The sequence below is a fragment of the Dipteris shenzhenensis genome, chromosome 19 (genome assembly GCF_047967505.1).
Source record: "Dipteris shenzhenensis isolate YYH24624 ecotype China chromosome 19, Dip_SZ_1.0, whole genome shotgun sequence".
Taxonomy (NCBI): domain Eukaryota; kingdom Viridiplantae; phylum Streptophyta; class Polypodiopsida; order Gleicheniales; family Dipteridaceae; genus Dipteris; species Dipteris shenzhenensis.
In genome coordinates, this window is record NC_141614.1 from 12,477,708 (window position 1) to 12,504,403 (window position 26,696).

Here is a 26,696-nt window from a genome sequence, read left to right on the forward strand (position 1 = left end):
TTGACCTTCGTCATATTTTATAACACACATTCCTCACACATCAAATTTGCAATCCTCAGATAATCTTTGGAAGGGAAAAATATCAATCACAAGCTTCCAATCCATTGTTTGGACAATCACATAAAAACAGCATCGAACGACTACCAATTCCCTAGAAAAATGGAACACTACTATGCACTCATAAACAACGCGTAAACTAGAACAATACCCTCTGCAATTGCTTTTTTCGAGCTCAACAAGCATAAAGCAGAAAATCTATCATGATAAATTCATGATCTAAAAAATTTTTAGATTTCAATACTATTAAAAAGCAGTGACTATCACACAATCTCAGTAACATCAATACATCAAGAAAACTTGCTTACGAAATTGCTCCCCCTCTCCCCCTACAGAAAAGAGAGAGGAACAAACAAAAATAAAAACTCAAGATGAATAGCTCAGCTTTATTATAAATTTTGGTAGAAGTACACTGCAATCTTCTAAAACTAGCACTGCACCAGCTACAAATTTTGGTTAAAAATACACTGCAATCTTCTAATACTAGAATTGCAGCAGCTACCTACAAATTTCTGGAGCATCCTATTTCTTGGTTGCCTCATCAAGGAGAGGAGATAAATCCCTCTTTCTAATTACAGTATCATGTCAAAAAGGACTGTAATCTGGCACGTCCACCATGACTAACCCATAGTGTATGAAGGACTAGGCAGATTGATGACAGTACTTTTTACTTTTGTCATCATGTTGATACTGTTAGTAATGCCTTGAGAACCAATGCCACTATCACGAAGACCCTGCAACCGAACGACAAGTCAATAAAATATCAAATACCATGCTAGGCAGGATTATGGGAACACAAAATCCCAAAATTATTTGCAAATAACCAAAAATTGCACTGTATCCATACTGTGCAGAAGACGGTGAAAAATATGGGTTTGACACTCCCATACCTGAAAAGGAAAGTGATCAGGTCCACGAGCAGGAGCAGAATTGATTTGGACTGTTCCAGTCTCCATCGCATCACTAATCAGAATTGCCTTGTTTATATCTTTTGTAAATACACAACCCTGCAATGACACAAATTGCTGTTATTACAAAAAACTACACAGTTCCCGCACACAGCATGCTTGTATATAATCTAACTGCTAGAGAAGGTTCTTTAATTTTGGACCTAGCATTCATACCTGCAAGGCAAAATTATTTGCATTACAATGGTGAATTCCCTCCTCCACACTGTTGATGCGAATCACTGGTAGCACAGGCCCAAAAGGTTCTTCCCATGCAATTCTCATGTCAGGACGTACGTGGTCAATGAGCAGAGGCCAAATCAGGTTACCCTCTCTCTTATATTCCTGAAAAGCACATGGAACAAGGAGCAAAACTAGCAATCAAAGACTAAATGTATTTTTGCTTCATTCACACAGCCAATTTTACAGAAAACCATGGGAAGCCTCAGCCTAGCCATGTTAAAAACTGCTTTGAATAGTAAACAATAGACTTTCAACCTCTATGTTGAGAAAATACAATATTTCGAATTTAACAACAAATATGGGAGAGCTATTTTTCCCCGAGTGACTGCAATTTCTGGCAAAAAACATCTTTAGAGTACAGTTTGATCTTTACAGACCAGCAATGTGGTCCATTGTTAAGAGAACAAAGAGGGAATCTCTTTTGAGGCCGTAAACAAAAGCAGGGACGCGTCAAACGAGAGAGGAAAGGAAGCCCAGAAAAAAGAGGGAAGGGGGGGGTTATATATTTGCTTGAGCCGAGGACTGATATAGCTTTGCAGCTGCTTCATACCTGACAGAATGTGGCCTTTTTCTCTTTTGCATCCATGACAAGACCTTCAATGAACTTCGCAGATGACTCACTCACAACAGCAGTTATATCACAATCATTTTCTGGTGCACCCACAGTGAGCTTGCTCATCTTGGCAATAACCTTTTGGACTAGAACATCCGCTACAGGTTCCATCACTAAAACAACTTTGACAGCAGTACATCGTTGTCCACTGCATATGAAAGAGGTCACCAATAGCAAAAGCGTTTTGTAAGGCCAAAAACAGGTATGATCTGTCATCAAAGAACATCAACTAGCAGTTTCTCTATCAAGGACTCACCTGTATGAGAAACCGCCTTTCACGATATTGGCTGCTGCAAGATCAATGTCTGCATCCTCGAGAACAATGCAAGCATCCTTGCCACCAAGCTCCATCTGCAGGGGGACCATGCCAGACTTCTTTGATATAGCAATGCCCGTATCACCTCCAGTAAAACTGTATAAGATGAAAAGTAGATAAATCATTACAGATGTAAACAAAAGTCTTGTAAAAGCCACAGGTGGTTTGTACATATAATGGCAAGTTGCAACATCATCAACCTACCAAAAAACTATTCACAACTAAACTCAAATGCATACCACTCAAGGAATAATGGAATTTATGCATGCATTCCTACAAGACGGTGCTTGCAGAGGAAGGGGCCCACTCAAGGAATAATGGAATTTATGCATGCATTCCTACAAGACGGTGCTTGCAGAGGAAGGGGGCACGGGATCGCAGTGTTGTAAATGAATTTTGACATTATACTTTAAATTCAAAAGTGATCACATAAAATTTGTTACCCTCTATAGCCTGGTGCTCAGTGGTACTCTATCCCTCTTTGAGTGGATTATTGAATTTAATTGTTGTTTAGTACATTGGCTACTTTATTTCTAAGTGTCAATTAAGTTAAAATCACTAGAAACACTTTTTTGCAAAAAAAATCACTAGAAACACGCTTCACATATGCACACTTCTGACAAGTATCAAAGCTTCTTTCTTTCGAAAATATTTTAGCTTGATTGGGCTTAGAGGTATAGCCTTAGGTCAGCCTAGGCATCCAGTGTTTTAGTTGTGATGACATGCGAGTCTGTTTTGTTATCTATGTCCACAATTGGTGAACACCAGGACTCAAACACAAAGAGGACAGCTCATGCACCAAGAAGGACCATGCCCACTAATAATAAGAACACAATGAATTTTACACAACTGGTCGATCCTGAAGTAGTGTGAGAGTCTGTGTTCCTACATGGGAAAAGAAAAAGAAGTGCAGGAGAAGGTGCAGGTCAGCAGAAGATATGCCAGGATACTACAACCACGTTATTTCATTTCAGCATGTGCACACAAGATAGAAAGTATATAAAGATATGGGAAAGGAAACTCATATACAGCCAAAAAGAACACATATAAAATCCAGAATCCAAGTACAAAAGAAGAGCAGCCATAATCTCAGACTTGCAGGACCCCTCATCTCAAGATCATCCTGAAAATATCACTCAGCTCTTGTCTACACACAGTGATCGCTGGTGTGGATCGCTGGTGTGGACATGACTATGCAGACCTTCGCTGATTTGCACTGTTGCAATTATTGCAGAATGCAGGTTCAATCACTAGTGGCTGCTCCGAATACGGTTGCTGTAATACCAGTTTGCTTGACACGCTTTTTGTGTAGCAGGTTCAAGAAATTCATGTTTGCTGCTTATCCTTGATGCCTAATGCCTCTATAGGCTACTAGCTAAAGGATTTGTGTTGATTTTGCAAGGCATCTGAAGAAAGGATACCAGTGACCTTGGGTGCGATAAGCCCACCTGTGCTGTGACTTGCTCAGCCCTCATTCCCTCGTCCTGATCTGCCTGAGCCTTCCACCCCTTGCCATTTCCTTCTTTTTCCAGTTTGGTCTTGCCTCAGCCCACCTGCAGGTTTTTTGCTCTCTGTCTGCCTTCTTCCCTTTCCTCCGTTAGCTTTCCCTACCTCCGGTTGTCCTAGGTTCATTCCCTTTTCTCCTTGTCCACGGTTCGCAACTGCGTGGTGCCGCCCCGTTCCACTTGGTTTCTTTTTGGGTGGCTTATAGGAGGATTTTCGGGGCACCTATGCCCAGCAAACCCCTTCATCCCCCTTCAAACTGGCCCTCTGCAAAAACTCGAGGCAAGTACTTTTGATTCGCATGAAACTGAGCTCTATCCTAAGCTGTGTGGTGGTTTTCCTTCACGCAACATATCCTGCTGCAAATGCAGAAACTCAGCAGCTGCTCGTACCTTTAAGTTTAGCAGAACAACGGTCCACGAGCTTAGGCTGAAATCCATACATGAAAACTAATGTACTCCGCTTAGTGGCTGTATGCTCTGCACTAATATATGCAAACTCAGTCATGGGAAGATACTCTTCCCAATCAAATAGCTTCCAAGAGAGATATGATGAAGCATATCATCAAGAATCTAATCAACTTGTTCTGTCAGTCCATATGACTCTGATGTTCGGATGAACTCATGCTGCCTTTAGTGTCCAACTTTTTGTCTTCTTCACGCCAGAAATGACTCGTGACCTTACGTTCGCAATCACTGATAATCTCAGCCGGAAGCACACAAATACCTATGCTAGTTGTGGAGAAGAATTTGCCATCTTTGTTGGAATAAACATGTCCATCTTAGTCAGTCTATCCACCACCACCAATATGGCATCATGTTTGGGTCCCTAATCTAGGACAAATCTACTTATGGCAACTCCAAAGTATGTTGCATCTATGCAGCGCCAGTTCCATGATTTCCTAGCCTAAAACATACTGCTATAGGTTGTTTTGTGGTAGGAGAAATGTCATGACCCCAAGGCCATAGCATGAGATGGCATTGATGATGGGGTTATACTTGTCTACCTTTCGATTTTCCTTAATTTTACTCATTAGAGCAGTCTCTAATGCTGCGAAACTCATACTGTGCATAATCCCTACCAAATGCTTCAACATCTCTATCATCCTTCACTCTTGCATACAAGGGTTTCCATAAGGAAACCGTGTATAAGTTATGCACACCTGCCTTGGCACCCAGTCAAATCTGGTTGTTTACGAAAATACTTCAGAATATCATGATCAACATCCACATTCAACTCTAAACTATATAATTAATGCGCACATGCTGTTAGCATGAATAACTGCATACAACTCATTGTTCATAAGCTAGCCAATCTTGCTAAGAGGAAGAAACTTTCGTCCTTACAAAGACAACTGGCCCTCCCTCTTGTAATAAAACCGTTCCTATTGCAAGGCTACTCGCATTGATTTCTAGAAAAAATGACTTATGTGGATCAACAATCCTTAACAAGAGTCCTTGAGCTTGTTAGATATCAATGCTCCACTCTCGTGTAACTACGCGGGAACCAGCTAACTCTACTTGTAAGCCCCCCATATGAGGAGAAGGCATTTGAGTAGCTCAATTATCCGGTAGGTCCTGGTTTGGATACCAGATGGGGGCCATGTGTGGCCTGATGGCTGGATGGCTTCAGATAGAGTTGGCACACTGCCAACTACGCTACATGCAAGTGCGGGAAGGCATCCCATGACTGACCGCACTAAGGGTAAAAGGAGCATTTCCCGAGACAGCCCACTCTTGGGTTGCAAGGTCCGTTTGGAGCCCCAGATGATCCCAGATGGCTGTGGGCCGAACAGAGACTGAATGTCAGTTGCTCTATTTTGCACACCGGTTCTATCGTGTGGTCGGTGGCCTATTTTGGGACCGACCCCTAGTCGGCCGTCTTGGGCGGACTGGGTCGGACACCCAATTGGGTCTAACCGACTACTAATGGTGGCTATATAAGAGCAAGCCCGTGAAGCCCATTTTATCACTGGCTACAGCAACCCTGATTCCTTAGCATCCAACCTCCGTCCTCTACTGTTTCCAGCACACCATCGAAGCTTCTCTCACAAGAGCGCACGGCTAGGAGGCAGCGCCATCTATTGTATCAGTTTTACAGTAATCAAATTTTTCATTCTCCGTACTATCTGCTTTTCTCTCTTTCATACGAGATCCTATTATCTGTTGAGCACAGACCTTGTATTATTTTCTTACATGGTATCAGAGCTTGGACTCTAGCAAGAAGATTTGGTAGTGGTTTTCTGTTTACGAGCAGATTGTGAGAGATGGCCCAGCCCACAAGACTGCGAATCCCACCGTTCGGCGAAAGCGAAAAGTTGGACGGCACTAACTATCCACTCTGGAAGTTCAAGATGAAGACCATCCTAAGCACATACGAGCTTCGGGATACTGCTACTGGGGTGGACGTGAAGCCGGTTGCGAGACCAGATCTAGCCAATGCAGGACAACAGATAGTATCAACTGCGGATAAGATTCTCGCGTGGACAAGAAGAAATGCAGATGCGCTGTGTTCTATTGTCTGCAGTGTAAGTGATTCTGTCATGGCGTTAATTCAACATGTCACCACAGCGGAGGAGGCATGAACGGTCTTGAAAAAATCAGTACGAGACCACGAATCAGACGCGGATTCAGAATCTGGAGACTCAACTCGCGAAAGAGAAACTCTCTAAGTCTCAAGCGGCAGAGAAGTTCATCACCAGGGTGAAGAATCTGCGCGATCAAATGAATGCGATTGGCATCACCATCACCAGCGAGAATCTAGCACGAAGGTGCATACGGATTCTCCCACCAAAGTACGACGGTCTTGTTACAGCACTGAATACGCAGAACAGAAATCCGTCCCTCAACTTTGAGGATTTCAGCGGAATGCTTCTGGAGGAGGAGATGCATCAAAAGACGAGGACTGGAGAAGATTCGGCTTTCTCGGTTAGATCAATGAAAGGTAAGGGTAAGGACTTTGGTAACCCATCTTCCGATGATGATAAAAAGAGAAAGAAGAAAATCAAGTGCTTCTATTGCAATAAGGCAGGGCACAAGCAGAATGAGTGCCGGAAGAAGATTGCAGATGAGAACGGAGTAAAGAAAGAGTCCAGCAACAGCGCGCACGCAGTACTAGTAGAGCTGTTCGTAGCAATTGAGGAGATTTGCACGGAGGCAGTTCATGTACATGCGGATGAACCTTAGATTATTGACAGTGGTGCATCGCGCCACATGACCAGCAAAACGCAAGATACGCGTCATCTACAAAATGGGCAGGAGTATGATGAAAGGATAAGATTTACCAAAGACTTTCTGAACTGAAGCATGTAACACGGCAGTTTACATTCTGAATCATAGCTACATGAAGGCTGTGAACGGGATGACTCCACTGTAGGCCTTTTCTGATAAGAAACCTTCAGCTGCACATTTTAGAGTTTTTGGATGTGACTGTTTTGTGGATGTCGCTGATGCTAACAGGACCAAATGGGAACCGAAAAGCCGGAAGTGCATTTTCTTGGGCTACAGTGAAGAGGTGAAGGGTTACCGTCTCTATAATTCTTTACCAAGAAAGTAACAGTAAGTCGCCATGTGGTCTTCTCAGAACAGCCGCATCAATTGGAGGAGGATGCTTCCTTCCCAGACAACCAGAACCAGGATATCCATCCAGTACAACCACCAACAGCAGACCGAACTACGGTGCTTGAGATAATTCAAGATAAAGAAGACGAAGAAGAGCCTGCTGAACCACAACGGCAACTGTCATTCCCGAAGTGGGTAAAACAGCTTTTGGATGGCAGAGAACCTCCAGCCATTGAGAAACCATCTGAACACCGCCGGTCCAAGAGATTAGAGGAGCAAAGAAGGGCGCAGAAACACTTAGTCAACTACGCTTTGATGACAGAGGTGATCCGTGCTGAAGAACCCGAGTGTCTTGAAGAGGCACAGGGTGATGATAGGTGGATGGAGGCTATGCAGACGGAGTATGGCTCCATAATGAAGAACAACACTTGGAACCTTGTGGATCGTCTACCAAAACGCAAGGTAATCGACACCAAGTGGGTGTACAAGACCAAGTACAAGTCCGACGGCACGTTGGATAAGTATAAGGCTCGGCTCGTGGCAAAGGATTCGCACAAGTACATGGTTTTGATTATCATGATACTTTTGCTCCCACAGCTCGACTTGCCACAATTCACAGTGTTTTGGCTTTAGCAGCCCAGGGAAGTTGGCCCGTGTTTCAGATGGATGTAAAATCCGCCTTTCTGAATGGAGATCTCAAGGAGGAGGTATACGTGGAACAACCACCAAGTTTTGTGATCCCCGGTTCAAAAGGTAAAGTCTAAAAACTAAAGAAGGCACTTTACGGACTGAAACAGGCCCCACGAGCGTGGTACCAACGAATTGATGCCTACTTTTTGCAAAACGGGTTTAGGAAGAGCCCATCTAATGCAAATTTGTATATCTTCAGAGAAGGAGGCAGAGTATGATTGTGGTCCTTTATGTGGATGACCTTGTCATAACAGGGAACCATGAAGAGAAGATCTCACAGACAAAGCATTTGCTAGGAAGAGAGTTTGAAATGACAGACCTCGAACTGATGCATTTCTGTTTGGGGATTGAAGTTTGACAAGAGCCAAAACAGATCTTCATCTCACAGCTGAAGTATGCTGGAGAGATACTGAAGGCATTTGGCATGGCTGAGTGCAAGACAGTTGGCACCCCTATGGAGGTTAACGTGAAGCTCTCAAACGAGGATTCATCACTACTGGTGGACGAAGCGAAGTACAGAAGGCTTGTGGGCAGTTTGATCGAGGCACAAGGTAATGATAGGTGGATGGAGGCTATGCAGACGGAGTATGGCTCCATAATGAAGAACAACACTTGGAACCTTGTGGAGCGACCACCCAAACGCAAGGTAATCGGAACCAAGTGGGTGTACAAGACCAAGTACAAGTCCGACGACACGTTGGATAAGTACAAGGCTCGGCTCATGGCAAAAGGATTCGCACAGGTACATGGTGTTGATTATCATGATACTTTTGCTCCCACAGCTCGACTAACCACAATTCGCAGTGTTTTGGCTTTAGCTACCTAGCGAAGTTGGCCCATGTTTTAGATGGATGTAAAATCCGCCTTTCTGAATCGGGATCTCAAGGAGGAGGTATACATGGAACAACCACCAAGTTTTGTGATCCCCGGTTCAGAACGTAAAGTTTGTAAACTGAAGAAGGTACTTTACGGGCTGAAACAGGCCCCACGAACGTGGTACCAGTGAATCGATGCCTACTTTCTGCAAAACGGATTCAGGAGGAGCCCATCAGATGCAAATTTGTATATCTTCAGAGAAGGAGGCAGGTGTATGATCGTGGTTCTTTATGTGGATGACCTTGTCAAAACAGGGAACCATGAAGAGAAGATCTCGCATACAAAGTATTTGCTAGGAAGAGAGTTTCAAATGACAAACCTCGGACTGATGCATTTTTGTTTGGGAATTGAAGTTTGGCAAGAGCTGAAACAGATCTTCATTTCACAGCTGAAGTATGCTGGAGAGATACTGAAGGCATTTGGCATGGCTGAGTGCAAAATAGTTGGTACCCCTATGAAGGTTGACGTGAAGCTCTCAAACAAGGATTCATCACCACTGGTGGACGAAGCGAAGTACAAAAGACTTGTGGGCAGCTTGATTTACTTGTGCAACACGTGGCCGGACATCAACTTTGCGACTAGTGTACTAAGCAGGTTTTCCAATAAGCCCCGAGAGAACCATTGGAGGGCAGGGATGCGGGTGCTGAAATACATCAAAGGCACACTTGATTATGGCATCACCTATACCAAGGGCAACATCTTGACCGGATTCTGTGACTCGGATTGGGCAGGAGACGTGGACAGTAGGAGATCAGTGACATGTTACTGTTTCTCACTTGGATCTGAAGCTATGTCATGGGTCAGCAAGAAGCAACCCACACTTGCTCTTTCTTCTACCGAGGCTGAGTACAAATCAGCATGTTTTGCTTCTTCTGAGGCAGTGTGGTTAAGGAGGATTTTAGGGGGGTGCAGTGCAGAACAAGCCTACGCAGTTATCATGTGACAATCAGAGTTGCATGGCGATTGCAAAGAACCCTGTGTTCCATGCTCGCACAAAACACATTGAGATTCAATATCACTTTATATGCGAGCTCATCATGGATGGAGAGGTCGACTTGGTGTACTGTCCGACTACAGAGAATGCTGCGGACATCTTCACGAAGGCTCTTGGAAGAGACTTGCTGGAGAGGCATCTTCATCGACTTGGCATTGGGTCGAAAAAGTAAGTTCACTTGCGGTTGGACAGTGAGGGGGGGTGTTAGATATCAATGCTCCACTCTCGTGTAACTACACGGGAACCAGCTAACTCTACTTGTAAGCCCCCCATATGAGGAGAAGGCATTTTGGGTAGCTCGGTTATCCGGTAGGTCCTGGTTTGATGGGGGCCATGTGTGGCCTGATGGCTGGACGGCTTCAGATAGAGTTGGCACACTGCCAACTACGCTACATGCAAGTGCGGGAAGGCATTCCATGACTGACCGCCCTGAGAGTAGACGGAGCATTTCCCGGGGCAGCCCACTCTTGGGTTACGGGGCCCGTTTGAAGCCCCAGATGATCTCGGATGGCTGTGGGCCGAACGAAGACCGTATGTCAGATGCTCTATTTTGTGCACCGGTTCTATCGTGTGGTCGGTGGCCTATTTCGGGACCGACCCCCAGTCGGCCATTTTGGGCGGACTGGGTCGGTCTCCCAATTGGATCTAACCGACTACTAGTGGTGGCTATATAAGAGCAAGCCTGTGAAGCCCATTTTGTCACTGGCTACATCAACCCTAATTCCTTAGCATCCAGCCTCTGTCCTCTACTGTTTCCAACACGCCATCGAAGCTTCTCTCACAGGAGCGCACGGCTGGGAGGCAGCGCCATCTATTGTATCAGTGTTACAGTAATCAAATTTTTGATTCTCTATACTATCTGCTTTTCTCTCTTGCATACGAGATCTTGTTATCTGTTGAGCACAGACGTTGTATTATTTTCTTACAGAGCTTTCTTTACCATGCCAGAACTCTCTTGTTTACTCTTTTCACAAACATAAGGTATCTAAGATCAGCTCAGTTAAATGGTAAGACAATATCAGAGGAGACTCTTATATGTCTTCCATAGAACTTAAGAATGATCACAAAGCTACCACATTCTTACATATTGACCACCCTAGTTGGGTCAAGTTAGGGTCGGGTGGATCCAACCATAAAGGTCGGTTGACCCAGTTTGGGCCCCCAACCCAACCCTAACTACTCCCTAACCTAGCCTATCCAAGCCTATCTAATCCTATTCTTTTCCAAGCACGCACACCCACATAGGAAACCTCTCTCACTATGAGATACCATTCTTTAACACCCTCTCTGTAGCTCATGGTAAGCACAATAATCTTTAAAGGCAAGCCAATGAAGATGCAACCATTGACCCTCTAGCAGTGTGCCTGCTACCAAACGGCCTGGATCCTTGAACCACAAATGCCACCTCCTCAAACAACAAATGAGATGTCCTCAATTGTGATTTCCCATACCAGTCTGCACTACGCTCCCAGTGGTAAAATGATCTGTGAAACACATCACGACCTATATCCTGCAATGAACAATCACAAACAAGAACCTCAAACAATGAACTCCGTAATACACCAAGTCTATAGTCTCTGCAAGCATTAACAATGAGCTCTTGAACACATTTGGTCCTTAACTGTACAACATTACTTTGCCTACCAGACTTTCAAATGATTGGGGCCGTTATTAGCCTGCACAACCTCCAAATGCCATCTCTGATTGTGACCCATAGTAGGGGACTTGTAGCTAGTGATAGAAGACCCGGGTAATCTAGAGATTCTTGGCGACAGCTACCTTGGAACCACCAAACCGAGAAGAAGAATCCGACTATGAGTCTTGGACCTTAGTTTTGCCTTTGGAACAACAAACCTCTGGCCAGATGCCCTCTCTTACCACATTCATAACACTTGGCTCGCTTTTTCTTGTGCACAGACGGAAGTGCTTCACCTCCACCTAGAGTGCCACCTGGAGTGATCCTGAGCTTCCCTTGGGTGAGTTAGAGTTGATTCCTCCTCGAGAAGAAGAGAACATAGATCATCAAAGTATAGATGCCTCGAGAAGAAGGGAACATAGATCATCAAAGTCTAGATGACTTGTGGTTACTTTCAACCCTCGGGAAACCGCATCATAATTTGAAGGAAGCTAGGTAAGAATGAGCGATGCCAACTGACTTATGGTGAGGGCAACACCCATTGCTTGCAACTGATCATGTAGGATCTTGGCTTGCATCGAAAAGGGTTGCATGGTACTCCCTTTGAGGAACTCAGGATTATACATTTGTCCTTGCAAAGTGATAGCACCGCAGAATCCCTCACATAGAGATCCTCTAGCTTTAGAACATACCTCGGCTGCACAGCCCAGAGTCTAAATAGCCAGAGAGACCTCCTTGGTGATTGTCCCAACCTGAGAGTGGTGCACGAGCAAAAGCGTGAGAAGAGAGACACAGAAAGATAGACATAGTAGATAGACAATAGCAACTAGATATCCAGATCCAAGGATATAATCCATAGCCAGGGGGCTGGTCATAGTGAGGAATAGAGTGCTCCAAACTAGAAGGACCATTACATAATCTGTGATGGATATCGTCAAGGCTGTATAAAGGGATCTCTTCTTCTAATTTTGGGATAGAAGCCTGCCTATGTGGGTGTCCAAGAGTCTTTAGGGGAAGACTTAAATACATGACGTTCAAACTCTGCAAGCTAAGGCTTCAAAACTGTAATTAAAAACCAGAGTAGAGAGTGGACAGAAACCAAACCTTAAAAGTATGAAAGAAATCTACTTATTAAGTAACCCTGCACTTGGTGTCCCCAATTTCCACAAAGTTATTGAAAGATTAAACTGCATTGCAAAAGACATGTTGCGTTTATTGGAAGATGAAACTGCATTGCAAATGACAATGTTTCCCTTATCATCTCTATGTCGATGCCATTTAAGACAGCACACTGTTATGAAATGTTCTTCCTACATATCTCCGGCAGGAAAATCCAACAAAATAAGAAATTAGAGTTGTCAATAAAACCTTCTTTACCATCGAAATGTTCAGAAGGCAAAGACTTTCTGCTGCATAGCATTTAACTGATGATGTTGAGGCTGCATAAGTACCTTATACAGTTCACCCCTGGATGCATAGTGAGGAAATCCCCAATTTCAGAACCTCTTCCTGTAACACAGCTGATGAGTCCTTTTGGAAATCCTGCCAAATGGAAGCAGTGGACCATATGAAGTCCAGCAACAGCTCCCTGCCAGTAAGATTTATTTGAAGCAGATGGCAATGGTTAGCTCTACATCAAAGGCACTATGAGAATGAATTAGAAAGATGAAATACTAAGGTCTCTTAAGACAGCTTGGCATTGGAAGGAAACTCACTTGAGTGGGAGGCTTCAGTACTACAGCGTTTCCTGCTATGAGAGCTGGGGCAATCTTGGACACTGCCAAATTCACAGGATAGTTGAACGGAGGAATAGCGAGCACCACCCCCAAAGGAATCTGCCAATTGATTGGAAACAAAATACACTCATCTCTCTTACTCTCTCTCTCTCTCTCTCTCCACAGACTAAAAAGCATTCAATTCACAGAATAAATTGCTACATGTCTTGTGAGACACTTGCTATATAAAATCTCTCTTTCTCTCTCTCATAGAAGATATTTGGGGGAAGCAAGCTCTGGAAACAGCTATGACAGCCCTTTCAAATGGGACAGCTCACAAAGGTACCACTAAGGTGCCCACTTGCCTCAACAAAATACATCTTGTGTCGATGGAGAAAATGGACAGTTTGGAGGCCACAAATTTGGCTCTATTGGCTGAGAAAGCTCATGTGGGCAAGACATTAGCTAAGATCAAAAAACAAGCGAGGGAAAGTACAAGAAGAGTGGAGGAAGGAAAAGGCCAGGAAAGAGGAATGGGAGAAAGAGAAAGCAGGATGCGAAAGTGAGAAAACAAGCTCCAAGACAATGTACTTGCAGTGGGGGCTGAATTACAGCAGATGAAAGACATGCAAATGACCTCGGAGGGGGGCTGCAAATCATAGAAGAGCTCAAAGCAGAGAATAAAACTCAGATGGCTGCCATGCAGTCCACAATGAACAGGAAACGTGCTGAGTTTACACAGCAGCTCACTTAAGGGAAAGAAGAGATGCTTGAATGGACAGCAGTGGTTAAAAAGGGATCAGCAGCTTCTAAGAAGGAGTTCATTTCTCATGCTCTAGAGGAAGAGAAAAGGAGGGCCAGCAAGGCTTTCAATGTCCTAGTACAAGGCTTGACAGTGGGGGACACCCCAATGGCAGATGCCTGGGCCTTGTTCACTAAGATGGGTATCAACCTTACATGCGAGACAGCCTGGAGGGTAGGCAAGAAGGAATCACCAAGAAGACCACTAGTGCTAAAACTCTGGACTGCCATGGATAGGTCTACCCTCATGAACATGAGGGAAACTCTGAATGGGACCAGGATGTACTTGGATGATGATGATCTCACTCTCTTACATCATGAGCACAGAGGGGAGGGAATGGTGCGAGTAATGGCAGCAAGAGAGGCAGGAAAGTGGGCTGCAAACAGAGCAAAGTGATTATCCGGGAAAGAGTGGACAGGGGAGAGAAGGAAGAAGGAGATTTATGACGGTGTCGGGCCAATGGGATCAGTGCACAAAGTGGACTGAAAAGGGCAGTGTGGAATTGTAATGGTACAGTTGGTCCGATCCAGGGGGTTTCTTGGAGACATACACTGTCAGAGACATGATCTTTTATACTGAGACATGAGAGCCCTGACAGTGGGCTGCCCATATTGACAAGATATACTTGGGAGTCGGCCTATGCACTCATACTTGGCTTTCAGCATCTCGGGTACTATGCCACTTACAGGGAGATCCCCCACCAGACCTACTACTCGTGTCCAGATCCACTTTGATCATGCTCTCGACCCAATCTACATGAGCCACTTAGCTGGTGAGCTCTCAGACCTACTTCGAGATGATGCAGACTCACCCGGGCCTAGGATAGTAGCCTGGTCTCAGTACCAAATCTGCAGCACATGCCCCAGTTGGGATGATGCCTCAAAATCCTTGGTACGATGATGAGTGCAGAGAGATGAGATCACACCTCACTTGTGAGCGAGCCTTGGGCCATCTGACACATGAGGCACAACAGATTTCACGAAACGACTGACACATCTTAAGAGGCAGGCTTTCCACACACAGAGGATGGAGGAGGTGATCCGATCAACCCAAGGGGGGACCCAACCATTGGATGGGGGCTTCTATCGCAGGGGAAGCTGCCTATTCCCACCACAGATACAGGGGTTTGGCACACCTATGCGAGCTCACTATGTCCTCTATGCCCAAGACCACCAAGTGCCATTTGTTCACTACACCAAATGTGTGGGGTGCACTCTGTCGGCTCCATCTCTCTCTCTCTCTCTCTCTGCGGGCGCGCATTCGATTCACACAAATAACTTGCTGCCTGTCTAGAGAGACTGCAAAATTTACATGCTATGTAAAATCTCTCTCTCTCTCTCTCTCTCTCTCTCTAAAATTTACATGCTATGTAAAATCTCTCTCTCTCTCTCTCTCTCTCTCTACATTCAATTCACAAAAAATAAATTACTGAGTTTGCGGTCCACCCAGAACGGTTGGAGTGCATCCAAGTGGACTTGCAACCCTTCTCGAGTAAATGAAACAAGAACCACATCATCAGCTTGAAGCAAGATGCCCAAGACCCACGAATGTGGTTACCACCTTCCAAGTCACATCATGCCCCACTCAAGTCTATCAATGCATATTGCAAAAATGGTGTGGGGCGAAGGGCTTCTTTGTTGAACTGGAAATTGTTCGAGATAGCCCTTTTAGCAAACAGATTTACATTCTCATACAAAGCCACTATTGCCCCAATGCATTCCTGTGGGATCCCAAACTTCTACAGACTGTAAATAAGGATCACCCTTGGCACACAATCAAACTCCTTTAAAGTGTACAAAGTAACAATAGATCTTTTTATTTTGCGTATGACTGTACACTATGCAGCCTTATCTGTTATGGAGAAGCAATTTTCAGGGTCACTTTCACAATGTGCAATTATACAATGTTCTATTTGATTCATTGGTGAGACCAGCACCAATGTATGCTATAGCCATTTGGGGACCTAGATGCAATGGCAATGATTGGTTGGCGTTTTTAGAACATCAAGATACTTCTTCCACATCGTCATGAAACTCGGGGCATTGAAACCTGTTTTCTGTTTAGCCATGTTCAGATCATGGTGAATTTTGCAAGAGACATCCCCACTTGCACCAGTGAAGTGAGACAAAAGGACAAAATACACAGCTCACCCAGTTGCCTTGCCAGATCTTCCCTTTTGCTCTGAAGAGTGTCCATAGACTACCACTTCTTCATCAGTCCAGCTATTCTCCAAATCTAGGTGAAAAAGTTCAAGGCATTTCAGGCACCCATCCATACATAGTATGCAACTAAGCCTGTGCAGACCTATAAAACTTCTTCCTCATTATAGACAAGACGCTCTCGGCATTCTTCCTTGAAGGCAAAGACAATGCATGCAGATGGGATCGTCCGTTAAGGCAACAGAATACATATCCAAACCTTATAGGCAATACCCACCGATATATAAAAAAGTTGTTTTTTGTCTTCTGTATCACAAGTAAACCCATTGATATAAAAGTCTTTCATAAAAACTCTCCCTTGTCAGAGGGCTCAACCTCATTGTTGTTCCCAAGAACCTCATCATGAGGGTCATGCACTGACATATGTACACATTCGTATCAATTTCTCTCAACATTGGAAACACTAGCATTGTCGTTTTTAATTCTCTTGGGCAAACTTCCTAGATGTCATCTCTTTTACATCAAATGTTGTAATGAGACTTGTGTACTTGTAATCTCTCTCCATAGTGGAAGAACTTGCAACAACATTTTTAACGCTATGCTACAAACTTCCTAGATATCATCTTTCAAATCTCTGTGACGAACTTCCCCTATGCCATGTATTTTACATCAACTTCTGTCACATGCACCCCTGCACTTGGGTGCAAGGTGACACACTGGCTACATCGACAAGTGCATTATAGTTCCCAGATAGGAGATTTTGTCATATGTTGTGACCCCTTTGTGAGCCCTTGTCCAAGGACAGTCAGGCACAAGCTACGTAGATCAGTCTCTCAGCCTTAGGTCAAGTCAATAAGTCAGTTCTTGTTCACGAGTACCCACTGGAGAACAGTAGGTTAAGTGTTTCCATCTTATAGTTTAGGTCTTAGCCTACGTTAGGAGTCCCTTTAGGGTCCCCAAAGGCTGGACAGGTAACCAAGGAAGGCAGCCTGCAAAAGCTGCCCAAAAACTCCCCTGGCAAATGAGCTAGGGAGGGCTTTTTATAGGCTAATTGTAGGCCAACCAGTCGGTCTGTTTTACAGACTGGGTTGGCTCAGTCCAGCCCTATAAAAGGGCCCCTTGGCTGCCCTGTTTCTCATTCAGTTCGCTCCTGCCTTCAGTTCTCCTACAGCTCCACTTCAGCCTCCTGTGCAGCCCCTGAGATCCTCAGATCTGGCCCTGCTCTAGCCTCAGTCCCTTGGCCATCAGTTCAGCCTGATCTGAAGGTGACCACGCAGAACAACAGTCGGAGGTTTGGACCAGCAAACAGAGAGAGGTTTGGACACTGTTTCCTCGGCTTTCTCAGCTCTCTTTTACAGTTTACACAGCTCACCCTCAGCTCTATATTTCAGTCATCTCTCACTTCTCTCATACTATCACTTCTAGTTTTCACTCTCTCACTCACGCAGTAACCCTGCATTCTGGTAGATAGCACAAGCCTCTTCCTTGCCTTGCAAAAGCGTCCTACATCGTCAGTGTGGACAGCATCAAGGTCTCAGTATTGGTCGGCGTTGCCTCTCACGTCTTTGGGTATGCTATATGTGTGCATAGTGAGCTCTTCAGAAGCGGGTTCCGTGCTCTCTTGAAGAGTGTTCTTTGTATTTCTCAATTCTCCAAGTATAAAGTAAATTCTCCCCTGATTGGGGGAGGGGGCCCTCAATGGGTACAGGGACCCAATCGGTTGTTGACTCTACTCTCTCTCTACCCTCATCTCCTTTCTCTCTCTATGGTTAACAACGCTCATTCCTCGCTAAAGGTTTAAAGAAGGTCTTGATGTGAATTACACGATCAAATAACCGTTGCATGTTACATTGGTATCGGAGCTTCGGTCTATATCTGGCTTGACTACCGCGAGTGTATGGTTGTGTTGAGATCCGGAAAGGACACACAATCAAGCGCCATGGAAGGGTCAAGAAAAGATTTCAACTGCGAAGACTTTGAAGAGGAGAAAGACTACCAACAAGATACGCTTTTGCCAAATGCTCAAGAAGTGATGGTGAACCTTCTAAAGCAGAATCGGTCCTGCTGCAGCAGCTCGAAGAACATTCATCCCAACTGAAAGAAAGCAGAAGACAGCTGGACCAGACAAAACGACGTCTGGAGGAAAAACAAGCAGAAAAGCCGCTGGAAGAAAGAGAAACCACAGATTTTGAAAAACTGCTCTTGATGATGCGTGAGGAACGCAAAAATGAGGAGGCACTGCGACGCGCAGAGCTCGCCCAGGCAGAGAGGCAACAAAAGCTAGACCGAGAGGCGTTGCTTCTCCAACACAAACAAATGTTAGCCACTATGCAGGCAAGTTTGAGCGCAGCAGCCGTCTCCGCCACAACTTCGCCATCGACAAAGGTAACACCACTCACTCGGTCCACTCTAAATTTTGTTAAATATGATGGTAAGTGTGACCATTCAGCAATTTTACAATTTATTCATCATTTTGTAGCTCATTTTCCGTTAGCCCGGATTTAAGATGAGCAAGATAAAGTCCACCTTGCAGCCCCTCATCTTACAAGTGAGGCAATGACTTGGTGACAGCATTGGGCTAGTAAGCATACTAACCCAAACACGTTTAAGACGAATTTCGTTTGGGCAACGTTTGTGGCCGGCCTCAAAGCCCGTTTTCTCCCACCCCAATATCTGCTTAACCTAGAGGATGAGTTCACTCATCTCTCCCAGAATGGTTTGCATGTGTTGACATACAGTAACAAGGTCATCACACTAACACAACAGTTGGGCGTGACGGAGAGCGCCAAGATGAAGCAATTCATTCGAAGATTGGACACGAACATATGTTTTGCCATTCGGAACTTCGACCCGCCGGATTACGAGCGGGCGCTAACTCTCGCACAGAATCAAGAGATGATGCTAAACAGGGGAAAGCCCAAGCAGGTCCAAAAAGATTCCAAAGCCCCACAGCAGTCAAACAGCACAATGGGTAAGGATCAGAAGAAGGACAACCAGTTCCAAAAGAAAGACGGCCAGGCTTCTGATCAAAAGGAGTCCAAGCCAAAGATGACTCCGGATGAGAAGGCTAAAGCGGGTATTACGGGAGGCTATCTACAGCCAGACGAGCAGAAGCGGTACCACCAAGAACATCGCGGCTTTCATTGCCACCACATCGCTGGGCATGGCAAGAAGGGTTGTCCAAAGTGGCTTACTGAAAAGGCTACAAAAGCACCTACTTTGTCCGTCGCCAATGTATTGGCTCTTCCAGCCCCACCTCCATCCTCAGCTGCGAATGCCGTCTTCCCTGCTTTGAACGCCGTTCCCACAATCGTCTTTCAAGGTAAGGAGGGCGACTTCTCATATCAAAATAAGGCGCTCATTCGAGCGTACGGAACAGCTTACAGGCATCAGTTTATTGTCATGTTCGATATGGGGAGTTTAGAAGATGCCATCTCCCCTCACCTTGCCAAGACAGTGGGGTGCACCTTGGTGCCTCACAAGCTTGCAATGGACGGGTTCACGCCCGACTTGCGCGCACACATCACGCAGGATTTTATATTGACTCCTTTGATGGGGTGCAACATAATCCTCAATTTTCAGTGGTTCCGTGAGCATGTTCCGACGCCTGATTTGCGGCAGGACATCTTCACGATTGTGGAAGGTTTACCTGAGCCCGCAGTTATACGCGGTGATCGGAGCATACCAGGGATTCCATTAATCTCTCATATTCAAGCAAGTCACGCCGTCCGCAAGGGTGCCGTGTGTGCACGTGTCTATGTCCAGTGCTAGATCACTCCAGTTCAAGCCGCTCCTCCGATGGAGCAAGCAATGGTGAATCTACTCCAAGAGTTCAAAGACATCATGCTCCGGGACGATCTGCCACCCCAACTACCTCCCAATCGACCGGAAGACCATCGCATCAATCTCCTTCCGGACTCGACACCTCCAAGTAAGTTCCCTTATCGACTTTCAAAGTCTATGGAGAGAGAGTTAGAGGAGCAATTGTCTCAATTACTGTGCGCAGGGTTTATTAGACCTTCTTCTTCACCTTTTGCTGCACCCATTCTATTTGTGACAAAGAAGGATAAGTCTGCACGACTTTGTGTAGACTACAGAGCACTCAACAAGCTTACGGTAAGCAACAAGTTTCCTATGCCCCGCATCGAGTACATCTTGGAAAGACTCAATGGTGCAAGATTTTTTTCAAAGATTAACCTCAAGAGTGGCTATCATCAAGTCCGGATTTTTGAAGACGACATCCCAAAGACAGCTTTCCGAACTGAGCGAGCTCATTACAAGTTCGTCGTCATGCCCTTTGGTCTGAAGAATGCACCACCAACATTCAACAAGATCATGTCCCGGGTATTCGCAAAGTATATTGAGAAGTGCCTATTCATCTTTCTCGATCATATCCTTATCTTTTCCGCGACAGCCGCGCAGCATATTAAGGATGTGCGATGTGCCCTACAATTATTACGTGATAACCAGCTATATCTCAACACAAAGAAAAGTGAATTCGGATTGCTCGAAAATCAGTATTTGGGATACATCATTAGTGCTCAAGGGATTCGATTGAACCCTGAGAAGATCCAAGCTATCACAAGTTGGGCTGTCCCCACGACGGCCCAGGAGATCCGATCCTTTGTGAGTTTATGTCAAGCATACAGCTCGCACATGGAGGGTTTCTCAACATACGCAGCCCCTCTTACAAATTTGTTCAAGGGGGTAAAGACACGCAGACAAAAAGTTCAAGTCACAGACAAAGCTTTGCAGGCCTTCCACAACTTGCAACGATTGGCCACGGCAGACCAGTTATGAAGATCACCTCTTGGGATGATCCATTTCTGATAATCATAGACGCTAGCAATGTCACCATAGAGGCAGTTTTACAGCAAGAAGATAGGCCTGTGGCATACTATAGCCAGAAAGCTTAACGATGCCGAAAAGAACTATTCAGTGTATGATAGAGAGCTCCTCGGTGTCATCCAGGCATTAAAACATTGGAAGCCTTTCCTATACAAATGGACCTTCACGGTAAAGACACATCACCAAGCCCTTAAGTGGCTTCAGACAATGCCTAGTATGCAATGGAGTGATCGGCAGCAACGGTGGAGTCAGATATTCCAGCAATTTGGGGGAATGATTGAGTACGTTCCCGGCAAAAATAACCCCGTTGCAGACGCTCTCAGTCGAAAAGGTTCCATCCAGACCATTGAGCAGGCCACTGTGCTCGAAACCAAAGGAAAGGATCTTGACAGCATGAAGGCACAGTACGTGGAGTCAGCAGAGTTTGGCACGCAATTCTAGTTAGCCACGACGCTTACTCTAGGCCATTACTCATTAGAGGACGGTTGGCTTTTCTATAAAAAAAGGTTATGTGTACTCAAAGACAAACGACAGTTGCTTCTTCATGATGCCCATGACGCGCTTACCGGTGATCACAGAGGTATCAACGGGACTTTAGAGAAGTTAGAGCGCTATTTCTATTGGCCAAAGATGCGGAAGGACGTATACGCCAGAATTGAATTCTGACAACTTTGAAATTTCAGGGTTTTTGGGAATGAACGTGGCAGACTGCCACATGGACTCTGAGCTGGCAGGTCAGTCCACCTGTCCCACACATGTGGCAACATGCATGGCAAGTGGAAGGGCATGCAGGACAAGTGTTTGGCCCCACATCTGGTAGATTTGGGGCAGGTTGTGGGCTGTCCTCTTTGGGACTGCAGCCCACCAAAAATCAGGGACAAGTGTCCACCTTCCACTCTAGGCCTGGGGGGGGGGGGGGGGGGGCTGAGCCTATAAAAGAAGGCCTCTCCCCTTCATTCCTCACATGAAAAATTCGTCACTTTTCTTCTCCCTCCTTTTGGATGATGCAGCAGAACCTCTCCAGCTCCTTGGGTGCAGCCAGCTTCTCCCCAAGCTATTCTCTCACCTCAGCAGCACTTTCTCTCTCTACAACAGCACATTCTCTCTCTACAGTTCCAATCCCTCCTCTCCAAAAATCTGCCACCTCTCAACTCTTCTTGAACAGCAACAGCATCCTCTCTCCTTCTCCTAGCCTGGAGCAGCCACAGCCCCTTTCTCTCTCCTGCTGCAATCTCTCTCTCTACTGCAAAATTTCTCTCTCTACTGTTCCAGCCCATTTCCCTTGCAGAAATCTGCCGTTCTGTGCACCTCTGGAACAGCAGCAGCTCCTCTCTTACATCCCCTCCCTTGGGATCAGCATTGGCACTCTCTCTCTACAGCTATCACTCCATAAAAGCTCTCTCTCTAGCCTACAGGCTGTTTTTCTAAGCTGTTCTCATTCCAGCCCCATTTCCACACTCTCCTCACCCAAGGTAGCTTCAGAGGCATCAAGGACTTCATCTACAAAAGGGTCAAGTCACGAAAGGAGCCTGTATTGTCAAGTTTATCTCATTTACAGCACTATTTCATGTTATTTCTACTATCTTTCTAGAAACTAGTGCTTGTCTCTAATGTTGGATGTAAGTGGTCATTGTTGCAAGCTTCTTCCTTGTGGCAAGAAAAGAGTTGAAACCTGAGCTTGAAGTCCTCCTTTTTGTTGTCTACCTTGCACATATGCTCTTGAGTCTTGTATCTAGGTCCTAGGTTTTCACTGAGATCATCGTTTTCGAAGGTGCATTGCACCTTGGTCTTGTATCTCCATTTTCAAGAATAAAGTGAGCCTGGATAAGGGGGGGGGGGGGGAGGGGGGCCGTCTTGGCCCCTCAATCATATTGCATTTTCCAATGATGTCACTTTGTGTTTAAGCTGTATGTCTTAATTCCAGCTTAATTGCAAACTCTTAAGTTCAAGTATATGTGTTTGGCAACTCGCAATCATCTCATTCAAACGCCTCTGCAAAATCCGTTGTCTGAATTGATAGAAAGCACCGAGTAGTTTACAGCCATTGCCAATCCCCAACTGTCCTTTCCAAGACATAGGTATGGATTTCGTGAGACCACTTCCAGCATCCGCAGATACGCATAATACTCAATGTCTTACTATTGTTTGTCGCTTTGGTAAATATTGTATGCTCATTCCCTGCAAACAAAAGGCCAGTGCTGAAGATGTAGCTCGTTTGTTTACCAAGTATTGGTATCCCGGTGGAGGATTTCCAAAGACCATCACATCCGACAGGGACTCCAAGTTTACGTCTAACTTTTAGCGCACCTTGCTTGATAATTTTGGTACTAAGCTGCAGATGTCTAGCGCTTTCCATCTACAATCAAACAGCAAGACGAAAAAGTATAATGGTATGGCATTTGATAGATGCTCAGGGAAAGTGGGAGCAATTTCTTCCGCTTGTGCAGGCCATTCTAAACGATACCTATTCTTCGAGTATTGATCGCACACCTTATGAAGCGGCGTTTGAATGGCGATTTACCTCACTCCTCACCCGGATGATGTCTCCATCTCTTGAAGCCAACAAAACCACCGAATCCATGGCAGAGATTACAGAGTCCGTGAAAAGCTGCATCACCAAAGCTCAAGCATCGTATACACGCCAAGCTAATAAATCCAGACGAGATGTCTAGTATAAATAGGGTTAATGGATATATTTACGCATTATCAAGCAACGATTGAAGCAGGTGGGCAAGCGATGCCCTAAGCTGTCCTTCAAGAGCTTCGGACCATTCCCTATTATTCAAAAGATCAACGATGTCTCAGCATCCCCCATGTATTATGTCACTTCCCTCCTCTAGTAGAATTCATATTTCTTTTCCTATTTGTATGGCATTTCATAAGGACTCCAAGCGTGTACCTTGTTGGTGCCTATGCCCATGGATGCAACTTCTTGACTGCTTTGGTCATCCTTGCCCTCTACTGGCAATGATAATTACAAAACTTGCATAATCCCTGAACTTCCCCCCCCAATTGGACCAGAACAAGATGGATCGTGAAATAAAGGAATGAGAATCTCTAACATATCCTGGATAACTCATCCATAATATGAGGACTCATTCAAGTTTGCATGACATGCTTCGCAAATTGCGCAGCACTGCAAGAACGCTCTTTGCTCAGGACCTCTGCAAGATAGTCTTCATTTTGCCCAGCAATCCTTCCAACTCACTAGAGTGGCTCACCTTGGACAACCTTATATGTCGAGCAAGGTCTGTACCCACTGTGTAACCCTGAACTTTTGCTCACATCCTCGCTAAAATATGTGGATCCAAACTTTTGCTGGTCTATAAGATCCATGCAAGGTAAGGGATCAGAATTCCCAATGAATTCCTTACTACCAGAAAACATCATGCTTCAAGTTCCCCAAAATTATCTGAGGGCATAGACAAAACAATTTAACATCTGGTTATTCCTCCACGGGCATTCTACTAAGTGACATGCATGTCAAGAATTAAAGAAGTAAACTCGTTGGCCATCGCTCAGATTTCCTGTGCAGCAACATACGCACTCTTGGCCTCCGCTATAAATCCAGGCATTCATGCACTTTTTGCATTTGTGTGCTTAGACAGAGAGCTTATACCCATAAATCATCTCCCCTTTAGTCCCTAGCAAATAAAGGCGTATTTTTAATAGATTAACCTTTTGAACCCGAGAATGTCAGACAAATAATTTTAACGGACAACTTTCACATGTTTTGCATTCATATATCGTAATCTCTCAATGAGCTAAAAAGAACTCAGGTCTCTTCAGAACAGCCAAAACCTAGGACTGTAGTACAAGCAAACAGACGAAAATGACCACGCTTGTGTTAGTAGAAAGTGGCTGCACCTTGGATGCAAGACATATTTTATTCCTCTCATTCCCAGGAAAGCTATCTGAAAGAAGGCACTTCCCTTCCGATAAAATTCTCACTCCTTCCTCCGCGCAGTAGGATATGAGATCCCCAGATCGCACTACCTGCCATAGAAGCCACCACCGAATGTCAAAACAAAAGATCAGCTGTAGCCCAGACTCTGCTTGTAACACAAAAAACACCATGAAAGCAAAGGAAAGGGCTCAACAGGTTGAAACGAATGACGCTACGGGCAAACATTTTGCTTGTTCTATTAGTCAAAGTGGCAAGCGATCTAAAGTATGAGCTTGCGGGACTACTCTACGTAACAATCAACCCAAACTCCGCGTACGTCTTCTATAGGCAAAGCCATCCTAGTGAGTATCTCAACCATAAATTTAATACTCGGTTCAGTGGATTCGGTTCATAATCTTACTGGAAACAAATACGATTTTTCCCGAGTCCTGGCGATCGCAGATATCTAAAAACTCAATACGCAACTCAAGATAAGCTCGTGTGCTAAACGAGCTCTCTCGGAATGGACGAAATATTTTAACAGAAGCACAAAAAAAGCTGACCTCAGTCACAGCATCCTTTTGAGGTTTTGCAATCTCCTTGACAAGGCACTCTGCAATTGGAGCTTTATGCTCCTTCAAAAGAGCTGCAGCCTTGTGCAGGGCTTCGGCTCTTTTCCACAATGGCGTCTTCGCCCAAAGCTTCTGTGCGGCTTTAGCGCTTTCCAGAACCTTATTGACCTCCTCCTGTGTGCAAGCTGCACACCAGAAGATTTTAGAAAGCACACCACTGCAAGACCGAATCATACGATTGTTGCGTAAACGCATAGGCCATTCAGGCCCGGGGCCCGACGAGTAGAGCCTCAATGCAACGTAGCCATGCAAAAAGTAAAGCCAAACGCATGCCGAAACAAACAAGCAGCAGAGACATACCTTGAACTTTGTATTGGGGCTGGCGCGTGTGGGGATTAGTAATGGTCACAGTTTTACCGGAGGCAGATAATTTCCACTCGCCGTCGGCATAAAACTTGTAGGCATCCTTGTCGATGATATCTTGGAAGGCACCCGAGCCGGCCATGTGAAGGAAGCGGACGAACCTGTAAGCAAAAATTCCCCTGGCGGAAGCTCCGGCTAGAATAGACTGAGCTATACTCCCAATTCGTCCGAAGAACTCGGGATGCTTGGCTCAGCGCGCAGGTCTGTCGAAGAAAACGAATCAGGAGGTTGCAAAGGGACGTAAAAGGCTGCGAAAAAGGGGGAAATCCGTCAGCCAGCAAGTTAAGCAAGGATTTCCACAGCTAGGCTGTGTGCTGAACGGACGAAATTTCTATCATTTCGTTCATTGCAGCCAGCCTATGCACAGAAAAGCGAAACCTGTGCAAGGATTTCCGCACAGAAATGCACACAGCAGTGCACAGTGTGCATTTCTGTGCGGAAATCCTTGCACAGGTTTCGCGTTTCTGTGCATGGACGACAGAAATGCATCTAAAATGTATCTATGCAAACGCATACTTGGAAAAAAAGGATGGACGGAATCGAGCAGATGATCGGAAACTGCAGAAGGAAATTTGACGACAAGGAAAAGGATGAGATGGACGAAATCGAGCAGAAAGATGTGAACTTGTAAAGATCAAGAGGGCTAAAACTGCACGATGGACGGAGTGATGCCGAAAAAACGCGAAGATTCTACACGAGAAAGATCTGTGCAAAAGCAGGGAAAGAAATCGCACCCGTGAAGATCGAAAGGCCGGAGAGAAGATCAATCTGTGTTGGATCGATCCAAGCAAAGTACACAAAATTTATGCAAGAAACGTGACGTTCGCACGAGAAAAAGCTCCCAAGAATTCATGAG

The 26,696-nt window shown here is 45.2% G+C and overlaps 1 protein-coding gene and 1 pseudogene across 5 annotated transcripts; one reads left to right on the plus strand and one right to left on the minus strand.

The window, feature by feature from the left end:
* Positions 1-423: 423 nt before the first annotated feature.
* Positions 424-26,696, minus strand: LOC147890094 (NADP-dependent glyceraldehyde-3-phosphate dehydrogenase). 5 transcript variants are annotated; one of them, XM_087390360.1, is made up of 12 exons: positions 26,575-26,652; positions 26,357-26,398; positions 25,778-26,088; positions 25,409-25,602; positions 24,827-24,955; positions 13,151-13,270; positions 12,887-13,023; positions 2,117-2,272; positions 1,798-2,008; positions 1,182-1,349; positions 948-1,064; positions 424-791 (listed from the first exon to the last, which is right to left on the minus strand). In XM_087390360.1, exons 3-12 carry the CDS (start codon positions 25,920-25,922, stop codon positions 678-680), a joined length of 1,491 nt encoding a protein of 496 aa, XP_087246486.1. In that variant the 5' UTR covers positions 25,923-26,088; positions 26,357-26,398; positions 26,575-26,652; the 3' UTR covers positions 424-677. The 5 variants fall into 5 exon arrangements, with proteins under 5 accessions (XP_087246486.1, XP_087246487.1, XP_087246484.1 ...); XM_087390361.1 differs by lacking the exon at positions 26,357-26,398 and having other exon boundaries at positions 25,778-26,043; positions 26,466-26,696; XM_087390358.1 differs by lacking the exon at positions 26,357-26,398 and having other exon boundaries at positions 26,466-26,696.
* Positions 18,440-21,400, plus strand: LOC147890095 (uncharacterized; annotated as a pseudogene).

Coding starts and splice junctions, on each gene's coding strand:
- LOC147890094 (XM_087390361.1), bottom strand. CDS start 25,922: ATGGCCGGCTCGGGTGCCTTCCAAGATATCATCGACAAGGATGCCTAC. Junction 13,024..13,150: donor TACTGAAGCCTCCCACTCAA/GTGAGTTTCCTT, acceptor TCTTACTGGCAG/GGAGCTGTTGCTGGACTTCA. Junction 2,009..2,116: donor AAAGGCGGTTTCTCATACAG/GTGAGTCCTTGA, acceptor TTTCATATGCAG/TGGACAACGATGTACTGCTG.